A 15,776-nucleotide genomic window follows, 5' to 3' on the forward strand; every position below is an offset into this window, starting at 1 on the left:
CTTCATCAATTTTAGACATCACGTGTAGTCTAGTCTTTGCTTGGTTAGTCTAGACTGACAATTGATGAAATGCGATTGGAAGGCACTATTACCGAGGAAAGAGCTTCCGACCGGTCAATTCCGTATCGACGACGACGACAACGACAAGACGACTTCGAGCAAACAACAACCTCATCATCGTCACGGCTTGAGAAGGACATTCACTCTGCTCAATTCACGATGTTGGCACAACGTGCAGCTCAACAATCGCTGCGCAGGCGTACGTCTTCCCTCCAGCGATAAGATGGAGATCAGGACATCCCACCTCAACGATCAGAACGACAGCTAACAGAGAACCACAGTTGCGGCCTCGCAGCCTTCAATGTTGTCGCAGATGGCGTTCAAGAACACATTGAAACCGTTGGCCATCGGATCTTCGACTCAGGCTCGGTTCGTTGCCCTCTTCCCCCTTCCTCCCTCAACCTCTTTCTCCCATCAGAAGAAAGCAAGCTGACAAGAAGAACCACAGCCCCATATCAACACAAAAACTCACCCCGACCGACTCCTACGAAATCCTCGTCGCCCAACGAAAGAACCGTCCCTCCTCCCCCCACTTCACCATCTACCGCCCGCAAATAACCTGGCTAAACTCCATCATGCACCGCGCCACGGGCGCCGTTCTCTCGGGCGGCTTCTACGTCTTCGGCGCCGCATACCTCGTCTCTCCCTTGTTTGGATGGCATCTGGATTCTGCGACCATGGCGGCGGCGTTTGGCAGCTGGCCTGTGCTGGCGAAGGTGTTGGCGAAGTTTGCGGTTGCGATGCCGTTTACGTTTCATTCGTTTAATGGGATTAGGCATTTAGTGTGGGATATGGGGAGGCAGTTTACGAATCAGCAGGTTATTAGGACGGGGTGGATTACGGTTGGGGTTGCGGCTGTGAGTGCGTTGGGGTTGGCGGTTTTTGTTTAGGTGATGGTAGAATGGGGACGCGTATGTGAGGACTGGAGGCCATGGAGTAGCGTGGCATATACGCTTGATGGCTTGGCAGAAAGAATGAATATTTGTTTGTACTATGTGTGCTGGGACTTGATCCGGTGGTGCTTTGTTGGTGAATTTCCTGGCTGGACGAGTGTCTTCTCAATACCAGGGCTCAACGCTCAATGACTCAGCCCTTGTCGGAGGCATAGGAGGGAAATTCCTAAAATCCTGATTGCCAAGCGAGAAAACATCTCTAATTTTTCATGAAGCTGAAAATACCACGAGTGTTGGTAGAGTCTGAAATTTTGTTGCACATCGCGGTGCGTCGAAGGTTCATGGCAGCATTCAAATTGGAGATGGAAGTCCAATAAGTGCTGGTGGAATCTGACGTTTCTTTTCGCATTGCACTTTCGAGTCGAAGGTCTATGATAGCATTTTTTGACTGGAGTTGGAAGTTCAATGAGTGTTGGGGGAATCTTAAATTTTGTTGCATATCGTATGCACCGTCGTTGCGGGTGCAGTGATTGCTAATGAGGAGGTGTTGACCTCATTTTCTATCACCCCCTCATTTATCGACTCTCACAAAGATTGAAGTAAAGTATCCTGCTAATATCTTCCGCACCATGGACTACCACGGATTGTTACGATGCTTCGGTAATCACGACTGCAGTGCAAGCGGCCAATGAGTGGTAATCACGGGACTTCAAATATCGACCGCGAGATTCTCTCCAAAGCTCGTCAATACTTACTCCTTCCTTACTCAGCATGGCTGTTTCTAAATGAACTGCGTTGGAAGTTTTGACAGAAGTAACCGATCATCTGCGCGGTTGAACAGGTTTCAACCAATCGCTTTCGTACGCGCCAACCAATCGTTGCTAGAGGTGTAGCGAGATATGTTGGTTTTACAATCAATATGATTAAGCACTCTTTCCAGCTCCTTGCGGTGGAAACATGGCTTACTGATCGAATGTCGCCATGATTTAACTCCGATGGGTTCTCCTTGAACGGAATATATAAATCTTTGGAATACCATTCCCATTGTCTTCGACTCAATCATCATATCCATATTTTACTCTCCGAAGTTGCTTGAAACTCTTTTGCACACAACCTAATCAATACCATATATCCGAACTAGCTTCATATCACACACAGAATGACCGTGATCAAGACCGTCGCTGTCACTGGAGTAAATTCCCCCACAGACTAGTGTTCCTCCTCCTAGCACTACTAACATCTGACAGGCAAGCGGTGCCGTCGGAACGGCAGTCGTGAATGCCATTGTCGAGTCGGGAAAATTCAATGTGTCTGTTCTGGCTCGTACAGGTTCAAAAGCTGCCTTCCCATCCTCGGTCAAAATCGCATATGTCGATTACAGTGATGTTGCTTCCCTTACGGAAGCTTTTCGTGGCAATGATGCCGTTATCTCGACAGTCGGATTAATGTAAACACGATTGGGTCATTTGCATAACTGCTGCCTCCTCTTAATCACTCCCGCACGCTTCCATTATGTTCCCCCTCTACTCCGGACGTTTTGAAATTCCGCCTTTGCGTTCACTCTCCTCGCTCTCATTATCCAGGGCCTTGCTAATCCCTCAATCATCTAGGGGTCTACAAGGCCAAACCACCGCCGTCGAAGCAGCCGTTGCAGCAGGAGTCAAACGCTTCCTCCCCTCAGAATTCGGCTACGACCTCGAAGACCCCAAGATAGAGGCCATCACAGCAAACCTCCCAATCTTCGGAGCCAAAGTCAACGTCAAAAAGCTGATCGAGGAGAAAGCCGCCTCGAACCCAGACTTCACATACACTTACGTCTATAACGGCACTTTCTTGGACTGGGGTCTTGAACATAGCTTCTTGTTCGACCTACAATCTGGCAAGCCGCGTATTTTCGACGGCGGCGATCGACCTTTCTCGACCACGACACTAAAATCTACCGCTCAAGCTGTAGTTGGTGTTCTAGAGCACCCCGACGAAACGAAAAATCGTGCGGTGTATATCCAGGACCTAGTCCTCACCCAGAACAAGATCTTCGCTCTTGCTAAGAAGGTCGCGCCCGAGAAAACGAAGTCGTGGGAGCCGGTGCCGACGTCTACTACTTCTATCAAGGGTTCTTCTGATGCGGCCTTGGCGAAGGGTGATGATTCTCTTCCTGTGCTGTTCGAGTATCTCTACGTGTTGTTCTTTGGGGAGGGGTATGATGCTGAGTATAAGGAGCTTGATAATGAGCTGTTGGGTATTGCTGGGGATAAGAGTGATGCTGATATTGAGGCTATTTTGGCTCCGATCTTGAACTGAATGGAAATGGAAGTTCTGGATTCGCAAGTTTGGAGACGTGGGTTAGCTATGACGAGGTATGTTGACGAGAATACGCGACCTTCCTCGTTTAATCGTCGCTTTTCTAAATATGTTTTCTCTACTGGTGCTCATCGTCTAAATTCTTCAGTACAGTAGAAACTATTTAATCCTTCGAAGTCTCTAATAACTCCTTTTAACCCTTTACATACTGTCTAGATCGTCGACTATCTAGCATAGTAGTCATTTGCGGGCTCATGTTCCTCTTCCTCCTCCTCTTCTTGATTCCTAATCAAGTGCCACGTTTTGATGGAGATTTTAATGATGGTGAGGCTTTGTAGTGCTTTGAATTCCTTTCTTAGTAGCAGATATGAGCTTCTACGTCCTTCCTTCTGTTATTACTTCGACAGATCTGAGCTTCCGTTGCATCAAGGTCTCTGTTCTACCCCTGTTTTCAAGCTACATATACTTGTATATCCGTCGAAAGATATCCTCGAATCTGTTCTGTATCTGATTCTAGCGCAATGCACAATGCTACTTTTGCAATCCGTAACAAAGCAACCGAGGTGAAGATCTGCTCTGCTTCACTCAAGCTTTCGTCTTCCAAAGGTTGCATCAATTCTCTTGCAAGGCTTTGTATAATCTGCAAACCACCTTTCGTTGCAGTGAATTCAAAATTCGCAAAGTCGTCCCCAAATTCTCGCATCAAGCGACTGATAAGCGCCGGAGCAGTTCGAAGTAGATTGGCCGGACCATCTGATAGCTCAGGTGTGCGCCCGGCAAGGGATAACCAAGAGTCTATACCCATCAACTCTAGGTGTCTGTTAAGCACAGAGATATCGTCGACTCGTGGTATTTTGCAGAATTGGTAGTCGTAGCAACTGAACAGCCGGATGGGCGGAAGCTTTTGTTCAAATTGGAGAGTTTAACTCGTCACAATTTCTTTATTTCCACTTTATGTCCACCACGAATTTTTCCGAGCTTAACCAAGTCATCCTTCCCTTGAATCTTCAATTTTGACATAATAGTCTTGTCGTCCGCTTGGTTAGCTTGATCAAAATTCTCCTTCAACTCCTTCGACGCGACTTGGGAGATCGTATGCCACAAGTTCCCATACCGTGAATATTTAATATGTCGACGGTGAAGGAGAGTGGTCAACGTGACACATAACAAATGCACACCAAGAAGAGTCATGATAGAGATGTAGCCTGTGCAGCCTTGATGGCACTCTCCCGGTGCTTGAACCACCTGTGTGATAGCGAGGTTCACTTCTTCCGCCTGTGTGAATGATGGTACGGTGTCATAGTATATCGTGAAAGCTAATGTGCTTATGAGGCTCTGAATTACATTTGCAGATCGATTGCTTGCGATGATGATATCTTGAAACAGGGTGCTATACGATGGATGGATGCTTGTCCCGCCTGCTGCGCATGTCCAGCAAGTTAAGAATGTCTGGTTTGGGGTGCGAGATTTTGTGAGTTGCCATGTAAGTATTTGGTTCAAGTAAAAAAGCGTAGCGGTGGTGCTCTCGATGTCGGTGATAGGAGGTATGGAAGGAGACAAGACGTTCATGTGAAGAATGCCTCTTTGAGCAGCAGTTTCTGGGGGCTCACTGACACCGATATATTGTTGAACTTCGCTCGTATTATGGGCTTCATCAGTCACCAGGTCCATGAGTAGTTGGGGTTCCTTTGGCATTCCCAAAGCGCTCATCTCGACAAGCGACCGCTCGAAATTGTAGGCTGCAAAGCAAAGAGAGATTTTGATGAACCTATCAGCCATCACTTCGAAGCTTTGCCATTCCCCGTCAATAGACCCATTGGCGAAAGCATGACCAGTGGTCACCGTTGACCATTCTTGTTCGTCCAGATTCGCCGAGAAGACGAGATACATAGATTGATTGGCTGCCCCAGGAGGCTGAGACATATTCCAAAGTGGCACTTGGGTTTCGATGGACACCTTGGAAGGGTACGTCCAGCCAATGCCGCCCACGAAACAGAACGAAGTCTCCAATGATTTGCTGACTGTCCCAGATGGGATGCCACAATTGAAATCCACGATGGTACTTCCGCTGGGGGCAGTGGGAGCAGTTGAGCTTGCACCCGCATGTTCAAGACTTGTGCCGTAGTCTACTGATCCCACCATAGTGCCAAAGATGCTGCCGCGCGGAGTATAATCAATCTGGTACGTTGCATCGATGTTCGGTGGCGCACAAACAACCCTTGAGTTGAAGATCATTGTATTGCCGTTGTATTTTCTTACTGAAGTCCTGTTTTCTGTGCCCAGCAGGGGGAGAAGCCCTCTCTGCTTCACTTTTGTATCGCTGAATCCGAGAGTGTCTGGATCCGCTGTAGAATTAGAAGCCACTTCACCAAAGACAGCGTAGATTGCAGCCTGGTCCAGCTGGTAGCTTGGTAAAAAGTCCAGGGCCTCCGGATTGGTCTGAATCAAGCTAGGTACTGTAGTCGTCTCGCTATTGCCTTCGATGGTAAAATCGTAGATATCAATAAGTAAGATTGTAGAAGTAGGTTGAAGACCAAAAGTGACAAGTGTAAGCAAAAGTAGAAGAAAACCCTCAAGGGTAAACAGAGGCATTCGATTTCTCCAGGACAGCAGCAGTTGTAGGACGCCGAAAGGGCCGTTGTTAAAAGCTCTCATGACCGAGAGATGCGCGACTTGAGACTTGCGAACAATGTGCTTTTCGAGAATCAAGGCTGCGAGCATCGAAGTACACACGATTGATTGAATTGAGATGATGAAGCGAAGCACAAGCGAGGATAATGTGATAGTTCGAGTCATCCAGTTGCTGAGTGCAAGCCGACGCCAGAGTGGATAAGCGTTTGCTCCTTCAGGAGTCGAGCCATGTCCGAACCAGAGAAACGACAAGAATCCTATCATCGCCAAAATTCCAATGGAGCCTGCGAAAATGCTTAGAAGCCCATACCACCCAAGACTTGTTCTAAGTGATAACAACGGATCCCGGCAGGTCTCGAATTCGCGAGTCGCGAAGCTCGGAGCACTTTCGCATCTGTATCTGTCCGTCTTACCCAGAGCTGATTCGGGGCCATGTAAAGTTGAAACCTTTGAGAAAGTTGAGTCCCCATCGAAGCTGGCTTGCACAGTGCCCATTTTATAGAAAATTTACGGGCTCCCCACTGCAATTGAGAGGTGTATGTTCGATAAAAAGTTACAAAAACTGTACTCCCGAGAGATTCTGGGGGTCCAAACTAACTCAATTTAACCGCTCAGGACACTTCAGAGTCCGAGAAGAGGAATACTCTGATTACTTGTAATTCTACCGAGAGCTGGGCGGTGGTGCATCTAGAGCTAGCCATTCTTTGCGTATCTTCAGAGAGGAAATCTAGGAGGTTGGAGGGGCGAACGATAAGGCAACAAAATTAGGGCACAAGCCAGAGGCTTTAGGCTGATATCTGAGAGCCTGAACGGTAACTGCAAAGCTGGGCGAGGATTGAGGCGGAGCAACCACTATCTGCATGCAAGGCTGCGGTAACAACCAGAATTCAAGATGATTTGTGTTACAGCAACACCGACAAACGGAGGTTCGAAGTCACGAAAAGACCAATCAGATAAAAATTTCAATGCATGTGTATAGTCATAACATGCAGTCGATTGGGTAGACCAACTAATCGGCCAGGACACTTGACAGGCCTGGTAGCTTGCCGGAATCATTGGGTCTAAACCACCCCTTAGAACTACCATGAAATGTTACACAGCAGGATGTGTACACTGCGCCACAAACATATCTCGTATTTCGTATCTTCCATGATAACCATCGATCGCAGTTCATCCCACGTCTGCGGGCAACTCAGTTCGCATGTACGCTTGTAAGGAAGCAAGACTCATGGATGGCTTGTGAATTGAATGATCTCGTTTCAAAGTAGACTTCACTTTTCACTTGTCGTCTAGCTATAGCTTCTCCAAATATATACCCTAATCTAATTCAACCTCAGCTTCTTTCCTCCTGTCCTTCCTCCAAACCAGCAGCCAAGAGACCAAAATAGCAGAGATAGCCACGATCAGGAAGCAAAGACAAATCACATACGAAACGTGATACCCCGGACCGAAGACAGTACTGTAGACATGGGGGCCAACGATCCCTCCAAACTGCGCCATTGCATTCGTGATACCGATTCCGATACCCGCCGCCACCGTCCCCTCAAGTGCTCGAATACGTTCGGGCCAGATGACAGGATAGGCAGAGCCGGCGCACGAAGTTGCAACGATGAGGCAAAGGTACTTCACTACAGCGTTGGGAACGGTGATGAGCAGGATGTAGCAGATGATGATTGTGCTTTCGACTACGAGAAGTGAGCATAAGTTAATCTCCAAGAAAGAAGAGAGCTCATACTTGCGACTGCTGTTACCCATGGTCTGATCCACTTCTTGTGTAACATATAGCCCATGAGGTTCAGAAACAGAAAACAGGAAAGATATGGGGGCTTTGACGTGTTAGCTTAAATATTTTCAACGCATGCTGAAGGAATGGGGCTCATAAACTTACAATGTTCATGAGTTGAGATAGAGAAGTGGTAGTGAAGCCTAGCTGATATATGACGGTCGGCAAAGCATAAGAGACACCAAAACCACCAATCCCATGAGCGATCCAGTAAATGGCAAAGGTGTACAATGTTGGATCCGAGAATAAAACCTTCAAGGTCTTGAAGTCCCAGTTCCCCGAAGCTCCTGATGGGGCAGTAGATGAAAGACGTTCCAGAACAAAGGCCTTCTCTTCCTCGCTCAACATCCTCGCAGTCTGTGGATAATCAGGTAAGCCAAAGAGTGCAACCACCGAAAGAATGATAGCCGGCAGTCCCTCGAGCAAGAACAACCACCTCCAACCAGCCAAATGACCCAACCCGTTCATGAAACCGATAGCAAAAGCCAACAACCCACTCAAAGCACTCGCAATCTGTCCCACGCTATAGAACAAAGCTATGCGCCACGGCATCTCAGTGGGTTTATAGAAGAATGACATGTGGTAAAGCACCGCAGGATAGAAACCCGCTTCCGCCATCCCAATCAGGAACCTAACGCCCATCATCTCTCTGAAATTGTGGACCGCGGCAACAGAACAAGCGCATATTCCCCATGCGAGAATAAGGACGAACATCCATCTCGAAGGTCTGAACTTCTTTAAGAGTAAAGTGTTGCTAGGTTCAAAGATCAGGTACGAATAAGAGAAGATGGAGAGCGTCCACGCCCATTGAGAAGGACTCAAGTGCAGTTGTTTTTTGATGTTCGTTCCAGCTTCGAGGTTGATGATCGCGGCATTGGAGTAGTTTGAAGAGTCTATGACGCGGAAAATGTAGACGAGGGAGTAGAAGCCTACGAGCCAGAGGTCGATTTTGCGGAGGACTTTTTTCTCGAATGCTGCGTCGTGCTCGGATGTTGCCGGGGTGTTTTCCTCCTCGGATGAGGGTGTTGAGTTGATAGAGACAGGAATCACGTCTTGGCTCTTTTCATCTATCATTTTGTTGGATGGGAAGGCAAACTCTCGGCGGTTTCGAGAGAGGAGTATGAGGTTTTTTTCAGCCTCTTGGCAGGAGAAGCTGTTCTTCTCACAACTTATAGCTGAAAAAGTGACTCCAGCCTATCCACTTTGTCATTACGAACTGAAGCCCCAGAAATACGACATCTCACCGTCGTGATAACCATCCCGCCACTCCATCACGTGGTGGAACTCATCACCCAGAATCGGCCTTTCTAGATGATGCAATAATAGACATCATCACGACATTGAAGTTGCCCGAACGCCTATCAGGAGTAACAACTTTTTCTATACCAAATAAACTTGATCTTATCGCATATAGTGGGCTCTGAAACGGATCTCGGATGTGTATCACTCCCCTTTCTCGCTCGCTTAGGTTAAGCGTGCCGGGGTGGAGTGGGGGAGGGGTAAACTATTCCTATTACCGTGGTATCGAGAGAAGATCTATTGGTCAATTGAGCACGCAATATATGCATCTATTGTGAGACTTGGGGCGGAAATATAACTCCATTCGTGCTTGTAAATATCGTGAATAAGCATTTAATTAAAGTTGTTGTTCATATGCTTAAGGAACTTACACACTTCCTATAATTGTATATACATTTGAAGATATAGCTCACCTGAACTTCCTCTTGTAAGTCACATCTACATAGGGTGTGACATCATGGCACCCTCAGCCACCGAACCTCAATCTCAATTCTCGACCACGGACAGGGTCCTGGTCAAGCCATGGAGTCGTCCTGCACCTACCAAAGAGGACCTTGACTGGGCGCCACTGGTCAAAATAGATCTCTCGCATTTTGACGAGCCAGGAGGAAAACAAGAGCTCGCAAGACAACTTTACGATGCTGTGACTAACGTCGGATTCTGGGTTGTCATCAACACCGGTCTTGACGACGAGCGCGTATTACGACAATTCAGTATTGGCAATACGTTTTTCAAGGAACCTCTTGAAGAGAAGAGAAAAGCGCCTTGCAACTTTGCGGAAGGCGAATATTTTGGATATCGTGAGAATTCGAGATGGGTCGGCGATACTGGGGTGAAGGAGAATATTGAAATGGTATGACGATCCTCTCCTCGCACGTTGGATATCAACTCACCAAATGAAGCTCAACATTCCCAAAGCCATCCCGGCCTACGCCAAAGAACCCAAACACGCCATCACCACTCAGAACTACGACGAAATCGCCTCATTCCACCGTGACGTCTGGGAGAAAGTAGCCCGCAAACTCTTCGTCCTGATCGCCATCATTCTCGAACTGCCAGAGAACTATCTCGCTGACGCACATGCCTATGACGAAGAATCAGACGACCACCTTCGGTACATGATCTATAATGTTAGAACACAAGATGAGTGGGATCGCGCGCAAGCCTATTCGAAGGGTGGACATACGGACTTTGGAAGCTTGACCTTGTTGTTGTCGCAGCATGTTGCAGGCTTGCAGATTCGAACTCGTAACTATCCCCTTTATTTGTTCCTTCTCCTTGCTTCCTTTCATATATTCCACGTTTGGGCTCCTGAACAAGTTCCAACATTTTCACAAGGCTCCCGGTACTTTTACGAAAGCAAATACTAACTTTGTGCAGCGGAGGGGAACTGGAAATATGTTAAACCTGTTGAGGGTGGCATTACTTGTAATGCTGCTGATACTTTGACTTTTCTCACAAAAGGTATGCTGGTGTCCATTTACTTGTTATCTTTATTTTTGACTAATTCCTCGTGTAGGATTCGTGAAGTCAACTGTGCATCGAGTCGTCACACCACCAAAGGATCAGATCAATATCCCACGACTAGGCCTGCTCTACTTCAGCAGGCCGGGAGCCAATACACCAATGAGACCTGTTCCTTCGCCACTTCTTGATCGTCTAGGACTTCTTACTGAGGAGGACAAGGATCCTGATCGCCCTGCTGTATCGGGTACTGAGTACGTTCGGGCACGAGTCAAGGACGTTCATCACAAGACTGTGTTGGACAAACGTGAAGGGACTTCATTTGAATTTCAAGGCCTGAAAGTTCCAAACTATTATGATTAAAGTTTAATTACGTAGCAAAACATCTTGCATTTGGTCGCTCTCTTTCAAATTTGACATGCCTTGTGATTTTCCTTTGGTTTTCCGGACATTGTACCGTTTGTTGCATATCGACGGGTTTTGTTTAGTGAAGCTGACGCTTGGTGTAAAAGTACGGCTAGCCGTTAAGTAGAATACTCCGTTTTTCAAGTGAATTAGTGTATATATTAAATAAATAAAATTGTGTTATATTTTCTCTAGCTTTTTCTGGTTTCACGCGAGTCAGTCGAACTCTAAATGCATTACTCTTGTCTCTGCTCTACTCAAAACGGAAGTAGGATGTTCAAATTAGGAATCACCGCCTTCTTCCAGCACCTACGGTCGGAGTTCTTAATACGGAAACCCCCGCGCACACCGCGAACCCCTTGATGCAGGGACAACTTTCTGGTGAGAAGGTCAGGGAACATCATGATATATGAATAGGGAGGCTATGAACGAATTTTTCGAAATGTCAGATCAGATTGACACCTTTATTTCTTCACATCTTCCATTATCAAAATGCTTCTTCGTTGTAAGTAAAGGCTTGCAGCTTTATATGGGACGCGCATTTGAACAACTGGACACCCCAGCTAACATATCATGTAGTACTGGCCGCAGCTTTGGCCCTGGCTATCCTAGTTCAGCCGATCGTTGTTTATCTCCTGGATAAGAAGAACCTACGCAAATTTTCCGCCCCCTCGTGTGCTGGATTCTCATCGTTATGGAGAATGTTCCACAACTTGAAATTCCAGCATTATCTTGCTGTGCATAAAGCCCACGCGCAACTTGGCTCCCATGTTCGCATCGCCCCGAATCACATTTCTATCTCCGACCCACAAGCAGTTACCGATATCTACGGTCATGGCGCGAACTTCTTGAAGGACGCATGGTACGACGGAGGTGCTGGCGAGCATCGCCACATGGCAGATGCACGCCTCAAGGCTGAACACCAGAGGAAACGAAAGATGCTTGCACATCTCTTTGCTCAGAAGACAATTGCAGGTCTTGAGCCAATCGTCACGGCGACCACGGGAATTTTGGTTGCACAGGTTGATAAGCACGCCATCTCCGGGCAACCAATCAACATGCGCCGTTATCTCAACTATTATACCATCGACCTCTTCGCTGAACTTCTTTACGGCCGCACACTAGGTTGCTTGGAGCGTGGTAATGATTTGGTGGACGCGGAAACCCCGGAGGGCAAAGGATACCAAGCCCCATTCATCAAGAGCCTTCATGATGCCACCATCATCAACACCATACTAGGAATGGAGGCTGGTCTTCTCCCTCTCACTAAGAGGATTTTCTCCCGCCACCCGTACAAAAAGGCGGGCGCAGATTACGATAACATCATCTTGCACAATACGAACAGGAGGGTGCAGGATCCCGCCGCGGAGAACGACATATTCTCAAAACTGCTGACCAACACCAAAGGAGAGGATCTCAACCTGTCAGCGGGTGAAATCCTAGCGGAGTGCTCAGTCATGATGAATGCTGGCACCGATACCACGACTGCTGCCCTAACCAATACGATCTACCTTCTCTACAAACACCCTCAGGTCCTGGCAAAGCTGCGAATAGAGCTAGATGCTGCCGCTGGAACTTCCGATGTTCCAAGCTACGACTCGCTAGCGTCCTTACCCTACCTCCGAGCCTGCATTGAAGAGTCCCTCCGGGCCCTCCGGGTCCGCCCTGCAAGTTCTTTTGGCTTGCCACGAGTTGTGCCAAAAGGTGGTCGCTATATCGCGGGCCAGTTTGTTGCAGAGGATGTCACTGTCTCAGTACCAACTTACACTCTACTCCGGGACCCGGTCGCATTTGACAAACCAAACGATTTCATCCCAGAAAGATGGATCGATGGCGACAAGGAGAGAATGAACAAGGCACATTTTCCATTCAGCACTGGTCCTCGCGCATGCATTGGGCGAAACATTGCGTACTTTGAGCAGTTAATTGTCATTGGTACCCTGGTGCGATTGTTTGACTTTGAGTTCCTGACCGAGGACCTTGAGTTAGAGACGATTGAGAGATTCAATTCAAATCCTGGAGAGCTGGAGTTGATTGCTCGCAGGCGTTGGATTTGAGATGGCTAGTCGTTATTCCAATCCTGTTGCAGTTTACTCGGCGTGTATGTCGAAAACGAGTTATTTTGATAGACATAGATGAAGATAGATGCGATAAATGTCATTATTTTTGAAGATCCTTCTTTCCATGTGACTAGATAGCTAGATAGTCCGAGTAGCTACCTTTTCCATGCTTGCTAGTATGCTTCTGTCTAGTCTGTATACTACCAATGAAAACACCAATATCAATAACAAGCCAATCTAACTTCATCAAGCAGCTGCTCATCTCGGCTTTATATTGCCGCTATGCTACACTCTAACTCTAAATTATCATATTTAGATGTACAGTACTTCGTCTGTACTACCGTCGTGGGCTGAAGCTTCGCTTAGAAGTGCGGGGCTACCATATTAGGAAGTCCGTTTCCTTCCTAAACCTAAAGAGGCTCCGCTCCGCATGGCGGCGGACTCCATCAGAGCGTGCCCGGCGAGCCAGACCAACGGGGACACTGGTCCAATAACTGGCTGCTGAATCGCATCTCAATATCTCATCTCATCTGTCTCCTCCGCACCCCGCAACCCCACACACAATCGCGGGGCATCCCCAAATGGAAAGTCCGGGGGGATGGATAAAGCATAAGAAGCTTCAATCATGCCCATGTTCCAATCCTCAGTTCTCTCCCATCGCCTAGCATTCTCATGGTCTTTGGTTTCTGACTCGACAACTACATTTCTACTCTTTTCGACTTTCCTCCAATCAAGTCGACTCTATGGTTTTCCTTAACCTCAACATCAACTGGGCACACCACAAATGGGCTCTCTTCTACTGCCTAGTCTCAACTATAGGTGCTCTTTGCTATGGCTATGATACTATCTACTACACTGGTATCCAGGGCATGAAAGCCTTCGTCCGCGATTATGGCGAATTGACGGCGGATGGCACCTACAAACTCTCTACGACTTTCCTCTCTGTTACTGCATCTCTCATCTACGTTGGCGAATTTATTGGAGCCCTCATTACAGCGCCGATCAATGACGCCTGGGGCCGGAAGGCCGTTTTCTGCTCTGCTTCTATCTGTATCATCGCCGGTGCCATCGTCCAACTCGTCTCCTCTGGCCACTACAGCGCTTTTTGTGTTGGTCGGGTTCTCGTCGGTCTGGGAATTGGTCAGTTCACAGCAACTTGCCTGATTTACATTGGCGAAGTTGCGTCTGCTGAGTTCCGTGGTCCCGCACTCATGATGTTCCAATTCATGCAATCGATCTCCTAATTTGTCGTGTCATGTATCGATCAAGGCACCGAATCCATCCCCAACAAGAACTCCTACCACATTCCTATGGGTCTGCTCATTTTCCTTCCGGGCTCATGCTCATTCTCCTCCCATTCATCCCAGAGAGTTCAGTCTGGTACACCTACAAGGGCAGGCGAGAGGCGGCAGAGAAGGCGCTCCGAAAGATCAACCGCTCTATGCCAGGCTATGACAGCGCCGCCGACTTAAAGGTTATTCAAGATCAGGTCAACATGGAGCTCGAAATGGAAGGTCAATCCAGCTGGGCTTCTGTGTTTCGTGACCCCGTCGAGCGACGCAAGCTCATATACTCCTGCGGTGCTATGTTCGCTCAGCAGATCAACGGCATTCAGTTTTGGTATACCTACGGTGTTGTATTCGCTCAATCTATCGGCACTGCTCAACCTTTTACCATCAATACCATCACCATCGTTCTCCAAATTGTCGCAGTCGGCTTGTCTGTCGTTCTCGGTAACAAGATGCGCCGTCGCGTCAATCTATTGGTCTGCACCTGCGGCATGTTGATCTCTCTGATTGTGGTCGGTGGCCTTGGTACAACCCACCGTGGTGGTCCCTTCAACAAACCCGTCGGGATTACGATTGTCGTTTTCTCCTACATCAACATCATCTGCTTCAACTTCTCCATCGGGACTCTGTCCTACACTATCGCATCCGAGATGGCTGTTGGCCGTAACCGGAACAAGATCACCGCCGCTGCCATTGGTGTCTTTTTCTTCACCGTCTGGCTTCTTGTCTTCGTCAGTCCATATCTCTACTTCTCTGCTAACCTGGGCCCCATGCTCGGCTTTATCTTTGCTGGCACCACCATGTTCACCCTGGCCTACGTCTGGTTCTGCGTTGGCGAGACCACCGGACGCACCAACACCGAGATTGATAGATTCTTCCTTGAACACATCCCAGTTAGGCAGTGGAGGACTCACGTTTTCCCACCCCTTGAGAATGACGAGAAAGATGAGGCGACCATAGTTTCACACATGGAGGTTAAGGAGAAGGTCTAGAGTGCAAATCTTCAAACAAGACGGGTCTCTCCGCCTTATAAAAAACTTTGATCATAAGAGTGCAGAAATTTGGCTCTGGAATGTCGTAGCAACGCTGTTAATTTTAGTTTTCAGAAGAGCGCAACATTAAGAATACATTTTTTGTAAGAGATATTCCGTACCTCAACAAAAACGTCATGCAATAGAACATGGCAATCATCAAGAAAAAGATCTGATCGCTGAGGAATTGCACATGCGTGACATCGTCAAGACCAGGAATCTCTCCCAGACTCTGCTGCGTCTTGACCTCTTGACTAACGAACATGGGGACAAAAGTCCGTGCGTTCAGGGCATCAGAATCATGAATTTTATTAATTAATTAGCTGTAGACCAGCCACATCGCTTAATTAAGTCGTGTACCCAGAAGTCCTGCTGCTCAATAAGCCCATTGATCCATTCCTGAGGAATTTTGTCCCATTCTTCTAATACTGCTACAACCATTTGAACCTCAGTTGTTGGCTGCCTTAGGCGCCTATGGAGAGCTTGTTTTATTCTCCTCCAGCACTTCTCAATAGGATTCATATCAGGGCTAACTGCAGGATGGGGGAATAGAGTAATAC

At 47.6% G+C, this 15,776-nt stretch overlaps 8 protein-coding genes across 8 annotated transcripts; 5 read left to right on the top strand and 3 right to left on the bottom strand.

Moving 5' to 3' along the window:
* Positions 1-180: 180 nt before the first annotated feature.
* Positions 181-1,431, top strand: LY89DRAFT_615869 (uncharacterized protein). The gene is made up of 3 exons (XM_018210742.1): positions 181-259; positions 342-429; positions 509-1,431. The coding sequence occupies exons 1-3, from the start codon at positions 220-222 to the stop codon at positions 948-950; spliced, it is 570 nt and encodes a 189-aa protein (XP_018072020.1). The 5' UTR covers positions 181-219; the 3' UTR covers positions 951-1,431.
* Positions 1,432-2,112: 681 nt separating this feature from the next.
* Positions 2,113-3,254, top strand: LY89DRAFT_584189 (isoflavone reductase family protein-like protein CipA; the record flags this gene model as incomplete). The annotated part of the gene is made up of 3 exons (XM_018209254.1): positions 2,113-2,145; positions 2,201-2,400; positions 2,564-3,254. 3 exons carry the CDS (start codon positions 2,113-2,115, stop codon positions 3,252-3,254), a joined length of 924 nt encoding a protein of 307 aa, XP_018072021.1.
* Positions 3,255-3,555: 301 nt separating this feature from the next.
* On the bottom strand, positions 3,556-4,114 carry LY89DRAFT_58771 (uncharacterized protein). Its single transcript, XM_018209445.1, has one exon. The coding sequence runs from the start codon at positions 4,057-4,059 to the stop codon at positions 3,706-3,708; it is 354 nt and encodes a 117-aa protein (XP_018072022.1). The 5' UTR covers positions 4,060-4,114; the 3' UTR covers positions 3,556-3,705.
* Positions 4,115-4,184: 70 nt separating this feature from the next.
* Positions 4,185-6,380, bottom strand: LY89DRAFT_733502 (uncharacterized protein; the record flags this gene model as incomplete). The annotated part of the gene is made up of 1 exon (XM_018219807.1): positions 4,185-6,380. One exon carries the CDS (start codon positions 6,378-6,380, stop codon positions 4,185-4,187), a length of 2,196 nt encoding a protein of 731 aa, XP_018072023.1.
* Positions 6,381-7,110: 730 nt separating this feature from the next.
* Positions 7,111-8,742, bottom strand: LY89DRAFT_747368 (MFS general substrate transporter; the record flags this gene model as incomplete). Its single annotated transcript, XM_018221121.1, has 3 exons — positions 7,111-7,570; positions 7,621-7,711; positions 7,774-8,742. 3 exons carry the CDS (start codon positions 8,740-8,742, stop codon positions 7,203-7,205), a joined length of 1,428 nt encoding a protein of 475 aa, XP_018072024.1. The 3' UTR covers positions 7,111-7,202.
* A 682-nt stretch (positions 8,743-9,424) lies between these two features.
* LY89DRAFT_747370 (gibberellin 2-oxidase) lies at positions 9,425-10,794 on the top strand (the record flags this gene model as incomplete). The annotated part of the gene is made up of 4 exons (XM_018221122.1): positions 9,425-9,820; positions 9,870-10,215; positions 10,348-10,431; positions 10,487-10,794. The coding sequence occupies 4 exons, from the start codon at positions 9,425-9,427 to the stop codon at positions 10,792-10,794; spliced, it is 1,134 nt and encodes a 377-aa protein (XP_018072025.1).
* Positions 10,795-11,432: 638 nt separating this feature from the next.
* On the top strand, positions 11,433-12,893 carry LY89DRAFT_584089 (cytochrome P450; the record flags this gene model as incomplete). The annotated part of the gene is made up of 1 exon (XM_018209251.1): positions 11,433-12,893. A coding segment is annotated over one exon (1,461 nt), but the record flags the coding sequence as incomplete, so codon positions are not given.
* A 746-nt stretch (positions 12,894-13,639) lies between these two features.
* Positions 13,640-15,177, top strand: LY89DRAFT_718317 (uncharacterized protein; the record flags this gene model as incomplete). Its single annotated transcript, XM_018218405.1, has 2 exons — positions 13,640-14,036; positions 14,264-15,177. 2 exons carry the CDS (start codon positions 13,640-13,642, stop codon positions 15,175-15,177), a joined length of 1,311 nt encoding a protein of 436 aa, XP_018072027.1.
* Between the last annotated feature and the right edge of the window lie 599 nt (positions 15,178-15,776).

This window comes from Mollisia scopiformis (assembly GCF_001500285.1).
Source record: "Mollisia scopiformis unplaced genomic scaffold LY89scaffold_11, whole genome shotgun sequence".
NCBI lineage: Eukaryota > Fungi > Ascomycota > Leotiomycetes > Helotiales > Mollisiaceae > Mollisia > Mollisia scopiformis.

What these genes read in the sequence shown, in the direction of transcription:
- LY89DRAFT_58771 (XM_018209445.1), bottom strand. Translation starts at nt 4,059, where the DNA reads ATGGGTATAGACTCTTGGTTATCCCTTGCCGGGCGCACACCTGAGCTA.
- LY89DRAFT_615869 (XM_018210742.1), top strand. Translation starts at nt 220, where the DNA reads ATGTTGGCACAACGTGCAGCTCAACAATCGCTGCGCAGGC. An exon ending in TCAACAATCGCTGCGCAGGC is followed by an intron (nt 260 to 341) that starts GTACGTCTTCCC and finishes AGAGAACCACAG; the next exon opens with TTGCGGCCTCGCAGCCTTCA. An exon ending in GGATCTTCGACTCAGGCTCG is followed by an intron (nt 430 to 508) that starts GTTCGTTGCCCT and finishes GAAGAACCACAG; the next exon opens with CCCCATATCAACACAAAAAC.